Raw genomic sequence first — 14,939 nt, forward strand, 5'->3', positions numbered from 1 at the left:
AACCATGGCGTTTTCTACCCTGCCTTTCTGTTCTAGCACTGAGGATGTGATTTTAATCACTGCACGGGATTCTGTATGGGGACTGTTTTACCCATGTTCCCACCGTTGGATGGTTCATTTATTTCCTACTATTCTTTTTTTTTTTTTTTTAAAGGTCGCATCTTGTCAATAAATTGTCTATCCCATCTCCGATTACTTTCTAACAGATGCCTCAAAACGGAAACTAGGGGTTAAGAGTATTTTTAAGGTTCCCGATATGCATTGCCACGTTTATTTTCAGATAAGCTATACCAATTCACATTCCCACCAGCGATCATATTTACCTTGTGAGTATTTACCTTGCCTCTCATTAAGATATGAAAGATTTTAATTCACTCGGCAAAGATACATGGGGTGCCCGCTGTGCGGTCTGAGGATACAGCAGGGAACCAGATGGACTCGGGCCGGGGGGGGGGGGCTGGCACCCAGTGGAGGAGCAGAAAAGGTATCATAAATTGTGATCGGGGTTTTAAAGACATAACGAGGCTTAGATAGCAAGTTTCCGGATGGGGAGGTGAGGGGAGCCCACTTTAGACGGGGTGGTCTCGGTTTCCGAGGAGGTGAATGAGAAGGGGGAGCCACCGGGAGAGCAGAGTGTCATGGAGGAGGGGACAGGGGTGCAAAAGCCAAGGGGACAGTGCAGGGTGCCAGGTGCATGGACAGCACCGGGAAGACTGGCTCATCAGGCGGCGGGGGAAACAGGCGCACGTCTTATCACGCAGGGCCCCTGAGTCCACTGGAAGGCGGTCGGGTTGCGTTATTAACACAGCATCAAGCTCCTGGAGATTGCTGATAAGGCAGGGGCTTGCTCCCGGTTCCGCGCTCAGATCACCTTGGCTTCTGCGTAGAAGGGCAGGAGGGCCGGTCAGGAGTGGATGTGAGGAGTGAGTTCAGAGGCCAGGAGAGCTGTGACTTAGACTAGGCAGGTGGTGACAGGTATGAGACCAGCGTGTGAAGCACCTGGCTCGTGAGGGAGGGTGTGTATGTGTGTGTGTGTGTGTGTGTGTGTGTGCGTGCACGCATGTGCGGGCGCACCTTTACCTGGATAAGCACACTCTCCTGGAGATGTTTGTGTCGGAGGTCACCTGCAGAGATCCACATGGAGACTGTTTTAATCATGTCCCCACTGTTGGATGGTTCATTTACCTCCTGCCGTTCCAAATCAGGATGTGTTGAGATGACGCCCCTGGGAAGGCCACCCTCTTCCCTGACAGACTGCGTCGTTATCGAGATGGAGAAGAGACGATGCCGAGGCAGGGACATTCCGAGGAGACTTGAACGCGGTGTCTGTGCCAACGCGCACGCCCTGGTCCCTTCTGACTCTGCACGCACGAAGATTTTCAGGTCTCTGCATTCGCTCCTCCTGCCGTCACGGTGCTGCTGGAGCGTCACGTCTCCTAACGGGGCAGGATGATAGCTGATTTTCATTACGTACCCGTTACGTCCTGGGCACTGTGATAACCTCCTCAGAGCAGCTCATCAATGCTTGTGAAAAACAACACAAATGGACCCACTTTAAAAAGGAGTCGGGGCTGCCCTCCCAGAGGGACTACTTTGCAGGTCTTACTCCCCCAACTTTTTGAGTGTTGAAACTGGGCAAAGTAACCTCTGGGCCTGGCCTCAAGCAGCACTGTGCCTCAAACGAGTGTTCGCAAAACTGGCAGGAAAGCAGATATTTGGAGCACCAGACTGAAAATTGAAGACCTAAAATTAGGTCACATAGAGCTGAAGAATAACTTAGCTTATTTACGCCTGTGGAAATTGCGTCCTTGGCTTATTAATGCCTATAGAAATGCCTTCCTTCTATTCATGTAATTAATCCCCTTCCCTTCTCCTTCACCCCAAATTGGAACTGCATTTGGGTTTCTGCTGGAATCAGAAATCTGCTTCCCAATAATTATTCTCTGGGACCTCAAATAAACACTTGTTGCCTCTCACTTAGCCTTTCATTTTTACGTTAGCACTCACGACTCTGTCAGGTAGATGCCTCAGTCTCACATTACGAAGAGGGAAACCGAGGCTTCGAGGCCAAGTGGCTTGCTCAGCACTGTTGATTTCTCCACCCTCTGATAAGAGGCTCGACTTTCGAGCCTATAAGGCGGTACGGGAGGGTCCGCGTGTTCACGGAGGACTACATGCCGTCCAGGGCACACCGTGGGCAGCTCCAAGGCCACTGAGCACTGACAGCAATTCGGGCTCTTCCTGTCTGCAGACATGTGAATGATCCTGCGAGGCGGGGACAGTTTCCTTCCTGCTGGAGGCCCGCTCTGCGGCCTTTGCACAGTCACTGAACACCCCTCGACTCCAGAAACACGTGTGCTTTGCAGCTTTGAGCGGTTCCGACAACCAGCTGGCTCCCTCACCTAAACAGCGAGCTGAATAAATTCTTTAACACGTGTTTGTTTTGTATCTGTAGGACAGTCACGGTGTTACTTTTCCTTTGAAAATTATCCTTTTACGATGAGAAGAGGGGAAGAAGTCCACCCCAGCTCCTTTCAGTGGCACTTAGCCTTGGCGCAGTCAGACCTTGGCCGAGACCAGCTGTCCATGCATGTAACCGCACTATGGGCTCCTGCTCTGCTCACCCAGAGGCCGTCTTCCTGTTCTCACTTTGGCTTCACTGATGCTGTGGTGGATAAAGAAGATGCGATACGTATGCACAGTGTGCATCGCCTGGGCAACACACAATCAAGCTTTAAGTCACAGAGCCAGGACTCAGAACCAGTGGTCTGACCCCCAAATCCGCCCTCTTAGCCACCATGTGAGTGTCTCTTGCAAATGCCCGTGAAACCCAAAGCTGTTCATTTCAGTCTCTTCTACCTGAAGACACCTCGTTCCCCAAATAGAATCTGCGTTGTCGTTTTCACGTATGGCCACAAAAAGAAAACATCCAAAGTCTTTGGACGGCCTGGTGCAAGGTTTTTAATTCCACTTGGTGCTATAGCATCGGTAGGAACGAGATGGGGGCAGTGGGCTTTCTCCTGCATCTCCTTTGTGCAGGAGGGACCCTGAGGCTCTGAGCAGCGAGGTCTGGATCACAAAGCCCCGCGGCCAGACCTCGCCAGGACCCCTCGCGTTCCCCCTGGACTGGCCTGCGAAAGCTGATCTCGGCTTCAAGCAAAGAGCAGAGCTGACGAAATCATGGATTAAGGGAGAGTTAACTTTCCGTGTCTCACTCCTACTGTGCATGATGACACAGTCTGGCCACGGGATTTTGGACAAGCAGGTGGCCACTGTGTCCATCGCACTATTCATCTTCCCTAGGGCAGGCCGCCTCAGCCCAGAGGCACACTGATTAGCATCTCCAGGGAGTCAGCAGTCAGAGGTCACCTCAGGGTAGCTTGACTCCCTCGTGCTGGTTAAAGGAGGATGACTCACCAAGTCCTTTTGCACTTGACCCTCACGATGAACTTGAGAAATGATCTGGGTGCTTTATCGATGAGAATGCATCTCAGATGGGTGGATTTGCCCAAAGCCACACAGATCATCAGGGACAGAACCAAGTTTACCTGCCTCCTGGTACGGAGTGTTTTTTTATGACCCCCATCTTTAAAGAGGGAGAGATTAAACCAGAAATGTCGAGCAGGCCGGAAGCCGGCGCGTTTCCGTCTTTGCTCATGGATCCCGCCGTGCGTCAGGTGCTGCTGGAGCCGCCTGCACGTTATCTCCGTGAGCCACACGAGCAGCTCCACGAGGCGAGGACCATCACTGTGCCCATTTTGCGGATGAGGAAAAAGAGGGTCAGAAAGCTAGCAACTGGCTCTAAGGTCACACGAATAAGAAGTGTCCATGGAGCCAAGTCTGTCCAAGCTTGGCCTTCCTAGCACACGCGGGCCCCGGTCTTCCCACCTGTCCTTGCTGATCAGTGTCCTGGGCAGAAGAATCCCCAGGCCATGAGCACGGGCTCCCTTTGTTCTGGAGGTAGAAACAACGACAATGACAAAACAACAATAATACAACAGCCGAAGCTCTTCTACCTGCTGCAACCAACGTAAAACAGAGAGCGGCTGGGTCCTGTCGTTCCCCCGCGTCACAAAATCCAGGGTGTCAGTGCACCCCGCACGCTCCGCGTGCTCGGCCGTGGCTCACCGCCCCAGCTTCGTTTTGTGTCCTAACATACCACCACAACCAGGAGACATGTCACATGCCAGGGGACCACACGTGGCCATCATGAGGAAAACGCGATCTGCCTCAAAAAGCAAGACTAATCCACGTGAAACAGTTAAAAACCAACCAGAAAGAGCGTAACTGGGTGCTGACGTGGGTGAGGCAGCAACTCCCAGGTCCCAAGGGTGCTCAGTGCCAGTGGGACCCACCCTGGGCTGAGCCATGGTGGGGTCTGGAGGAGGCACCGGGAACTTGAGAGCACCTTTAAGTATGAACATGATGGTGAAATGTGACAGTTAATACACTGGTTTTGGTAAAATGAGATTGGCCAGTAGATATAGGGATGAGACTATTGGTTTCTAGAAAACTCCTGCCAATTTAGATGTGAGTGTTTTTGCCTTTGATATGAAAGCTGAGGGAGTGGGAGGAGATACAAGAACCCCCAAGAGGAAAAGGAAGGCTGAGAATTGAACTTCCCTCGTGGGAAAAGGGCTGTGAGTGTGATCATGAGAACCTGTGCCACCCCCTCAGGACCCACGCTTCTGTAATCCTCAAATCCTCCTTTACCTTTAAATCTTTCATCATCTTCTCCCTAAAGCCATCCTCAAAATTGGAACAAAAGGCAGCGTCACTCCCTGAGAGAATCGGGTATTCTATCTCCTCCAGAAGATATTCGGCAGACAGCTGATACTTCTTCACCGCACGCCTCTGCTAGCCAGCGACAGGGCAGAAAGGTCATAGGCAGTAGCAGAGGACCTGAAAATAACCTCCAAAAAGTAAGGAAGCAGATAGCAAGTGCGTGTGTTATGGGTCTGGCGCCACCTGGCGTGCTGTGAGATGATGTCACGCGGGCTGGTGCTGTGTTGGTGTGTTCCTCCCACGAGTGTCTTGGTGACTGTGGACATCACGAGGGCATGCACCGCTACGTTTCTCTGGGGCACCCACTATGTATGAGACTCTGAGACTGTTGTACAATAAACGACTTTAATGACCACCTGATATTTTCAGTGAGTCTAGAAGAAAATGGCACATTCAAAGTTTTATGGGAACAAAAGCAGAATTAAAGTTAAAATATACTTGACCTTTTGTAGCAAATCATGACAAAATGCCATTATGGAATATCTGTCTGTCTGTCTATCTATCTATCTATCTATCTATCTATCTATCTATCATCTATCTATTGTCTATCCACATCTATGCCAATTGCGTATGTGGGGGCCACACACAGAAAGAGTACATCAAGGCTCATGACCCTGTCCATCCAAATTACTGAGCGCTCACATTTCCATTGCACCCCACTCCCCCCCATTCCTATGCAAATCCCAGCAACAAAGCTGAATTTTAAAGTAGAGGAGACGGTAATAAAACTTATGGAAGATAATGAATAAAATGAATGGTAAGCTTGGGGAAAGATTTCTGAAACGATACATGAAAATTGTGACTCTTCACGAAAGTACCATAGTAAAATAAAACGCCTCTGGACAATAAGACGTATTATGAACAAAGTGAAGAAACAAATCACAGCCTAGAAAAAGATATTTGCGATGGAATCTAGAATAAAGAATTTCTACAAATAGATGAGAGAAAAAAAAAACAACCTAAAAGAAAAAAAACAAAAAGAATACAAAATCCTAAATAACTAAGAAATATAAAAAGATATCAGCCTTGTTAGTAGTTAGAGAAATGCACATTAAAGCCAGGACACAGCCATTGCATTAGCAAAAAATAAAACAGCTGTTAATCTAAGCATTTACATAAAAAGTTCATGTACTACTGGTGCGAGTGAACACGTAGGTTAAAAGGTAAAGACATTTTTCTATCTTGCACACTTTAGGTGGGAAAAACATCTCCCCAGAGAATTCAGAATATGTATCAGGTGGCACTCGGGATTTTAAATATGCTGTTGGAGTAGTCTGGAAAAACAGAAGCCAAAAAATTAAAGTGGTCACAGATTCATAGTGGCTTGAGGCACCTAAGAAAAGCAAAAACAAAATCTGAGAATTTTCCAGACAAGTAGGACAAGAATGCTCAGATCAAGGAATTTCAGTCCATTCTGAACAGGGTAAAAATAAATATCTATACCTTAATAGCATAATGAATATAAAGAATGCCAAAGAAAAACATCAACTTATCTATGTAGAATGACAATTAGATTTACCACAAACTTCTCAATAGCAACAACAAAAGTCAGAAATTTGTGTAATACTACCTCCAAAGACTGAGGTATTTTATGTTACTAAATGATCGTTCAAGAACGAAGATGAGATAAAAGTAGATTTTTGGCCAAATAAAAACTGAGAGCATTAGTCACTAACATATTCTCACTAAAGACATTTCTTCAGAGAGTCCTTGAGGAAGAAAAACAATCCTAGAAGGAAGATATGAGACATATAAAAGAATAAAGAATTGGCCAACATGTCCGTAATGGCCCAACAGACATAGTAAAACTAGATTACCTGAGTAAAATTAGATTATTTCTTACACTGTTGGAGGGCACATGGGTATTCTTAATTTTATTCTTTATTTCCTTTAGCGGGGCTAAAATACTTTATAATTTTTTTAAAAAAATGCAGGGAAGAGAGTTCCAGGCAAAAGTCCTGATGTTGGAAAGAGCTTGACCTGCTTATAGAAATGAAAAATGCCAGTGTATCTGGAATGCAGAGAGAAGTGGAGCAAAATAAAACTAGAGGGGTAAGCAGAGGCTAAATCATAAAAGCCTTGAAGACCGTTTTAAGGATTTGTCACAGTCAATGGGAAGCCACTAAAGCAGGGGTCCCCAATCCCCGAGTCGCGGATGAGTACCCATCCATGGCTTGTTAGGAACCAGGCCCCACAGCAGGAGGTGAGCGGTGATCAAGCAAGCGAAGCTTCATCTGTATTTGCGGCTGCTACCTCAGCTCCACGTCTGATCATCATCAAGTGCTAGATTCTCATAGGAGCACCAGTCTCTGGTATCAAAAAGGTTGGGGACCGCTGCGCTAAAGGATTCCAAACAAAGGCTTTAAACAGTCTTAATTAAACATTAACACAATAATTCTGGCCACTCCCTATAAGTACTAAGATCTGACATATGAGGTCTAATCACATATCATTGTATTTCTCATTGCCTCTGATTTACCCAAGATTTATTTAACTTCTGAGTTTACCAAAGGCATAATTCTCTCCAGCGCACCTGGTAATATTCAGACATGAGTCCTCTGTGCTGTATCACATTACATTAAAGTCATATTTTGCCCCAAGAACCCTATGTAATGAGACTGTCACTATTCAAATTACAGTACAGATATCCTAGAGGAAAAAGAGATTGTTGCCACATGCTAGAGCAGTATTGAGTGCAGGCAGAAATGTGACGGTTTCAAGGAGTGGGTGGTTCTAAAGATGACTCATGGAGGAAAAAGAGAATACAATTCGATGAAGAGGAAGGAGTGGACCTTCCAGATGAGGGAATAGGGAACTCCATTCCTGAAGCTGGAGAAGAATCAACATGTTTTGTGGGAATATTGGCTCAATTAGTACTCTTAGTTCTGTTATGGATTAGTAGCAAACAATTGGATGGTTAGCATGGGGGCAGGTTAAGGAATCAGTACTTTATCCTGAGGGCAACAAAGCATAAGAAATTTTATACAGGGATGAGCTTCCAAATAGAATATTTCTGTTCCTACTTCAAAAAATATGGAGAAGAAAAATAAGGAATATATGCAGGCTTTTATTCTCAACTGCTAAAGGCACCTTGCCATTTCCAGGTGCATCCTCCACAATACACCTGCCACATCGCCACCAGACTACTTCATCTCTTGGTCACACACTTAGCCAGCACTCCACTGCTTGAAAGGTAAAGTCCAAACTCCTTAGCCCAACATTCAAGACTCTCTGAAATTCAACGCCAACACACCTCTCCAAAAGGATCACTTTAAGCAAATTAATACTCTGTCCAGATGATCTTGAAAACCAATTCTGAAGAGTCCTCTAATCTCCTACCTATTTTCCCTTGTTTATGCTGTTCCTTTTCCCGGGAACACATCATTTTCTCTATTTACTTTTTTAAATCCTTCTCAGTTTCGAAGGCCTCATGCAAACCCTATGTCCTCTAGGAAGGCTTTTCATACCACTCTAGACAATTTGGCAACAACTCTCCAGAGTGTACAGATTTTTATTGTCTCTATCGCCCCTCTGACACTTATGCCAAGCTTCCTTGGCTGAAGATACTGTTTTAGCAAGAGGTTATAAACCTGTGCTTTATCAGTTCTTAGCATCCCTAACTGCTCTCAGCTCAACAACTGTTGGTAATGATGGTCACCCCTTAGTTGGAAACTGTTAATTGAGTCTCCACACCTGTAGTCACTGATAGGCTCTCCGCTGGGACCTACTAATAGTCAAGCCGTCAAATCCCTAGTAGATGACTTAAAGGTGTGATAAAAATACATTTTTTACAGGTTTGGGGTTGCTGCCTCTGAGGTCAACAACAGTGTAAGTAATAATATGTGCACTCTGGCTCTGAATGCACTAAGAGTGCTCAGGGGGTGACGCTTTTGGTAAACATTTTAAAGTAAATGATCCTTCCCGACCTGGTGGCGGCCTTCCTCAGAATTGAAGCCGCCGAGGCTAAAACTGAAAAGAGCCTCCCTGCACCTGTACGGCCGTGGGCGGGGCCAATGGAGGGGCGGGCTTTGATCTTGCTGCCCGCTGATTGGCTACCTGCAGCCGGTGCCTCCGATGATTGGTCGCCGGCGCGTGGGACGCCGGGACCGGCACGCGGTGCCCCTGCGGTCTACAAGGAGGCGGCGATGGCGGCGGAGGCTTCGACGGCTTGCCTCTCACTGTCTGCCTATGTGGAGAGGAAGAGCCGGACCTGGGGAGCTGCCGAAGGGTGCACTCGGTGTGCACGAAAGATGACTGGTGAGGAGCGCGAGGGTTAGTCCCCAAGGGCGCGCGGGCCAGGTGGAGGCCTGGGGACAGGTGGAGGTCGCTGAGGTGGGAGCCGCCAGGCAAGTGGGGTCGGGCCGATGTGGAAACCGTCGCCCAGGCTTCTCTTCGCCACAGCACACCGCGGGGCTCGGTCTGGGACCCGTGGTCGGTCTTAGGTGGGGGAAGGAGGGTTGTCACGCCTCCGCCCCAAGTCGCCCCGACCTGTGAGCGCCCCTGCGCCACGGTTCGAGACGCCCCCGGGTCACGGAGGAATCGATGTGAAACTCCAGCCCGTTGTCTTGTGGTCAAGAAGTAATGAAACCCGAGTTTCTCATGTAGTTTTTTTTGTTTTTTGTTTTTCTTTTTTTGTCGTAGAAGTGACGAGTGGACCCACTGTGAAAAGTTCCTGAATCAAACCAGTGTTAGGCATTTTGGGAGATGGGGGAAGGAGGGCGGGGGAAGGGAAATTATTGCTCAGTTTTGCGTAAAATGTCATTTGGAAAACTGTACTTGACTTTCAGGCATCTGGCGTTGTTCTTCTGTACATCAAGGGAAAAAAAACACAGCGCCTTTTATTGGTGTGCTAATTTATTTATTTTTCTGTATACAAGACTATTTCATATATACCAGACTTCACAGCAATTTAGGTTTGCTTGATCTGCTAATTTAGAGTCTACTCAAATGAAAACAGATTTAAGTTATTGTAATGTAATTTAAAACGCCTTAGAGTGCTCTGTTTCCGATAGGGATGGGTTACTGGAAAGTCATTGTTACCCCGTGTAACTGTTTAATGTTTGTACTTTCCAAGTGAGTCGTTTGGTCAGTTTTCCTAGTAATTGTAAGATGGACCCTGTTTAGGAGGCACGAACGTGTGTAAACGAAGTTGGTTGATTGGGTGTGTTTCCGGGTGGAGAGCCGGGTTTTCCACTCTGGGTTTCCACGGTTGCTATTGCACAGAAAGCCTCCATTGTTTGAAAGAGATAAGATTACAAAATAAAGTTTTAGAACACGACCTTTTATAATCACTGGTTCTTCCATGCGTTTTATCACACTGCTTAGAAATACTCATTGGGGAGGATGGTGAATATGCATCTGGAATTGCAGAAGTGCTTTGTAAGCTGTAGTACACCACATATTACTTTGATCTGTACAATGTAAGAAATTGTCTAAAGATGAAATAGTTATGCAGGCTTGCTTTCTTTGGAGGTATCATCTCTGGAATTTAAATAGAGCTTTAAAATTTAGCTTGGTTGTAAGCAAGTTTCAGGTATTTCAGTTGGCTTAAAAACTAAAGCTTTTTTGATCTAAAGAATGCAATTATAAGTCAACAAGAATACTAATTTTTTGCTAGAAAAGGTGACTGGTTTTATCTAGTTTCTTTTTCACTTTCTGTTTTTTTTTCTTGCAGTGTCTTAAAATAACATCTTTTTTGAAGTTACAGAGCTGAAATAAACATCCTTATTATGATGAACTTCAAATTCTACATAGAGTGTTAGAATGTTGATACTAGGTTTTCAATCAAGATTATGATATTTCCCTCATAAATGCTAGATTTGTGAAAATGATCTTTACATGGGTCATGTGTGTGTGAGTGTGAGTGACAATAGTAGCGTTTGGCCTCTGTCCTTGCTAGTGTCTTAGATTATTGCAAGAGTGGGGTCTGGCTGGTGTTATATCTGCTCTCCCTGTCAGCGTCACAGGATGGGTAATATAAATTAGCAGAGGACGTTATGATCAAGTAGAAACGTTGCACTTGGAAACAGAACTAGGCTAGAGTCTGGAATAGACCATTTAATTAGGCAAGTCATGGAAATGTTTTTACATTTCTAGGTTGACTATAACATTCCCAGCCTACTTAGCCATGATATTTACACAAAGCAAAGGAAGTATGTCAGAGCACTTTGTATGATTATAAGATGGTAAATTCAAAGTGTTGTAGGTACCAAAAACTATCTCAATTAATGTGAACAGTATTACATAGCTCTGGCCTAGTTTTTCTTCTGATTTTTCTCCTTCCTTCTGACTTGTATAGTTTCTCCTGACTTTTAATAAGTTAACAATTTCTAAGTAAACAATATCTTTTCCTATACAATAGAATCTCCTTTAATTTTCCCCTTCGATTAATGCTCCACATTCAGTGTTAATCTGGAAGGGTTAATACACAATTTTATCAATAGGTCACCACTATGAACTTCAGTGTGGACATGATTTTTGTGAACTGTGCTTACTAATAACTGAAGAATACAGCACAATTATATGCCCCACTTGTGAGGTAAGTTTTGGCATCTTTTATATTAAATATATTACAACTTAATGTTAAAGGTAAAAAAACGTTAGAGAAATAAAATTTAGTTAGAAACTTTTTAGTTGCATTTTTTGCTGCTTAGTTTCTAAGCCAAGAAGCCTAACAAAAGATAAAGCTTTTCCCATCTGTTTTATAATTGTTCAAAGTGATCAAGAAGAATACAAGTTATACATGATTCAGCCTACATATTCTGATTATTTAGAGACATCTGTGGGAAATTGCCTTTTTTTGGTTTTTATTTTTATGAAGTATTTTCCTTTCAAATGCCTACCTTTCGTCCCCACACCAGTACTTGCAAGTAAAGTTTGAACTCCACCTTCCCCTCACCGTTTGTGTGTCATCAAATTTACATTTGCGGAGATGTCATACTATAAAAAGAGAAGCAAAACAGTGGCTTAAAGTTAATGTTAATTTCAGAAGCACTAAAAGGTACAGTTGCACTGACACTAAAATCTATGGACCCAAAATAATGAAGATAGATCAAGGATTTAAAATAAAATTTAATGAACATTGCATTTACTACAAATACAAATGTAGCTCAATTTACATAGTGTTTCTTGATCTTTAAATTTTTAATGTTTCATTTGAGAGGTCACATGGTGAAATCGCTTATTTTCTGGTAGCGTGGCCAATGGCTTATATGGAGGCAGAAGACCTGGAATGCAGTCCTAATTCTGTTAGCACTAAGCCTGAGTTTCCTCATATGTCGGATGAAAATGATACTTGCTTTTCTTCTCTCATGGGATTATAAGAGTCAAATCTGAATTATGTAAAAGTTCTCTGCAAGCTTGAAGATCACTAAAATAAGTGTTATTTTGGATTACATCGATACAAATATTTAAGGTGTTTATTCATGCAGATTTTAATTTTAGGGTTGTGATAAATCTATTTTGTATCATTTTGACTAGTTCTGCCTTTTTCTTTGGGAGAGATGTGATTTGTCCCATCTTTCCCTCCTCTCCCCCTACCCCCTGTGCTGTTAGCCCAGGTAATTGACAAGGGATTATATCCAGATTCTTCAGACACTAAAGTTGATTACTATTTAAAGGAGTTTTTCAAGAAACCTTCTTGAAATTGTTGCCACTCTTAGTAGCTTCTAAAGTTTAGATTTTTCCTGCTCTCTAGTTTTTATTTGGAATAGGAGAATCTAGTATAAATAGTGAAAGAATGGAAGAATCTAGTATAGTGGAAAGTCTGATTTTATAGAATAGTTCAGGAATGCAGTTTATTTTAAATTACATATGTACGCTATGAAGTAAGATTTAAGTACCTGTATTTGCGTTAGACTTATAATTTATCCTTAACGTCGAAGGCCTAGTTTATTTCAAACTTAAGCCTAAAATGATTCCATTCAGGATTAAGAGTATACTTTTGCTCTTGTTTCTGAGTTTGGGTGAATGTTATGGATTTATCTTTGCAGTTGTGTGGTTTTTTATAGCATCCCTTCACTGCTTTTGATTGATTTTAATTCTTTTAAATAACCATTCTATAATTTGCCAGCAAAACGGCAGATTTTGTTCTAAATAAGATCATACTTAAGTATCAGTTCAGAAAAACATCTTATTGATCTTTTTGACCTGAGTCCAAAAATATATTGTGTGTGAGGAAAGGATAAGTTATCCAATCAATAGAAAATTAATATATATTAAAATTTCATGTGAACTGGAATGTTAATAACATACAAATCGAAAATGTAAACTGGAAGAAAATATAGATAATTGTACAATCTTAGATGGGAAAGCCAGAAACCAAAGAAGAAAATGCCGATTAAACTTGGCCACATGCTTTCATTTACAAGTAACAAAAACAAGTAAAAACATCACCATAAATTTATGTGACAAGTTGGAGGCGAGAGGCAGAAGAAAGCTTTTCTTATATATTACAAGTGAGACTCTTTGTACAATTTTAAGTGACATCTTTTAAATCAGTTGTATTTAATATTTTCTTAAAATTCCTTGGAGAGAACATCTTGTCTGTTGATAGTACTGTCACCCTTGGGGCGATTTGAACTTCGGTGTTGCCCCAGTGGGACGGGGGGCAGATAACGGTGCACAAGTGTGCTTAGCATTTTCCTTTGGAGCTTCCTCATTGATGCAGTGAAGAATCACAGGTCAGTGAGATTTAGAAAAGATTTATTAAAAGTGTATTACAGAAAGAGCACGCTCCAAGGAGGAACATGGTTTTCGTGAAGAGAGCTGTAACAACCCAGAAGTGGGAATGTCTGCATTATATTTGGGGTGTGATGGCTGGTTCCAAAGGCATTCCTAGGTAATTGGCATGTGAGGTCATTTTGATTGACACTTGGCTGCTGTATAACACTTTGCCTAGTGCGCATGTGCTTACCCAGAATTCTGTCTGTTGCGATTAGATTCATGAACTTCCAGGCATACCCAAAGTATTATAATGACAGTGCGATGAGGCTTAAATTGTGGGTAGGTCAGGCTGGTACCTTCTGCTCAGGCATCTGTGGCCAGATCAAACTAGCCCTCCTGTCCTTTGTCTCTGGGGATGCAGCTTCCTTCTTTAGTGTTTTCCCTGCTCCGTCATGGCTTCTAGGTTTTCATTGATTAGGCAGACCTCCCCATCTGAGTTATATATATATTTTAAATATTTACATTGTATTTTTTAACAAGACACATATTTAATCCTTTTATAATAGTCATATATGATGCAAGGTGGGTGTACAGCTTTCTCATACCATTTACTGAATACTCCTCTATTTAATTGAAATGTCACCTGTATTCCGTATTAAGTTCCTACATATGTGGATCTGTTTCAGGGCTCTGCTGCTCCTATATTGTGCCTGTACCTAGTGTGTTAACTACAGTTTTATTATCTGATGGGATAAATCTATACTGAATAGTATGTTAAAATTTTTGTTCTTGTGTAATTTGTTTTCCATATGAATTTAGAATTGTATTAGTTTTATATTTGACACATTTTAGGATATTAAATCTTTGTCTCCAGGAACCTGACATGATTCTCCATTTATTCAATTCATTCAATTCTTGTTTTATGATCCTCAAATTTTTTTTTTTAGGCCTTATATTTTTTCTTATTAAATTTATTTCTAAGTAATTTAGAGTTTTGAACTTACCTTAAGTACTATTGTAAAATTTTTATAGTAAATTTTTAAAGTATTGCAAGTATTTCCTTTAGTTTTAGTTAATTTAATGTTCTTTTTAATGTGTAGTTGCCAAATTACCAATTTCTTCAAAATAGAAATAGGGTAAAAACATCATAGATGTGCAATTTTTTCTTTGATTTAAAGAGGATTTAAGGATTTTTAAGGCTATTTTCAACTTTATGAATAGCACATTAGTTTGAATTCTGGGTAAACAATTTATTGAATGACTTTTCCATTTTTGTTTTTAATCTTATTTTGTCCTAAGGTTGCTACTACTGTAAATAGGAGACAAGGATGCTACCCGTTAGATGGATATGATAAGGAAGATTCTTTTATGGAAAAACTGCAGCCTAAAAAGTATGTCTTTTGTGCTTTGCAACTTTTTAAGGGTTAAAGAACCTTCTTATTAACTTTCTGGGACCTTACTCAGATGGCAGTTATAATTTTGTATATGTT

The 14,939-nt window shown here is 42.7% G+C and overlaps 1 protein-coding gene across 4 annotated transcripts in view; it reads left to right on the forward strand.

The window, feature by feature from the left end:
- The first annotated feature begins 8,926 nt into the window (after positions 1-8,926).
- Positions 8,927-14,939, forward strand: part of RNF17 (ring finger protein 17) — a 72,979-nt gene continuing 66,966 nt past the window's right edge. For all 4 annotated transcript variants that reach the window (XM_016130747.2, XM_016130762.2, XM_016130755.2 and 1 more), the window contains exons 1-3: positions 8,927-9,042; positions 11,229-11,323; positions 14,749-14,840. In XM_016130747.2, the coding sequence (XP_015986233.2) occupies positions 8,931-9,042; positions 11,229-11,323; positions 14,749-14,840 (299 nt within the window). In that variant the 5' untranslated portion in view covers positions 8,927-8,930. The remainder of the gene's footprint in view (positions 9,043-11,228; positions 11,324-14,748; positions 14,841-14,939) is intronic.

Source organism: Rousettus aegyptiacus, unplaced genomic scaffold (genome assembly GCF_014176215.1).
Source record: "Rousettus aegyptiacus isolate mRouAeg1 unplaced genomic scaffold, mRouAeg1.p scaffold_m13_p_11, whole genome shotgun sequence".
Taxonomy (NCBI): domain Eukaryota; kingdom Metazoa; phylum Chordata; class Mammalia; order Chiroptera; family Pteropodidae; genus Rousettus; species Rousettus aegyptiacus.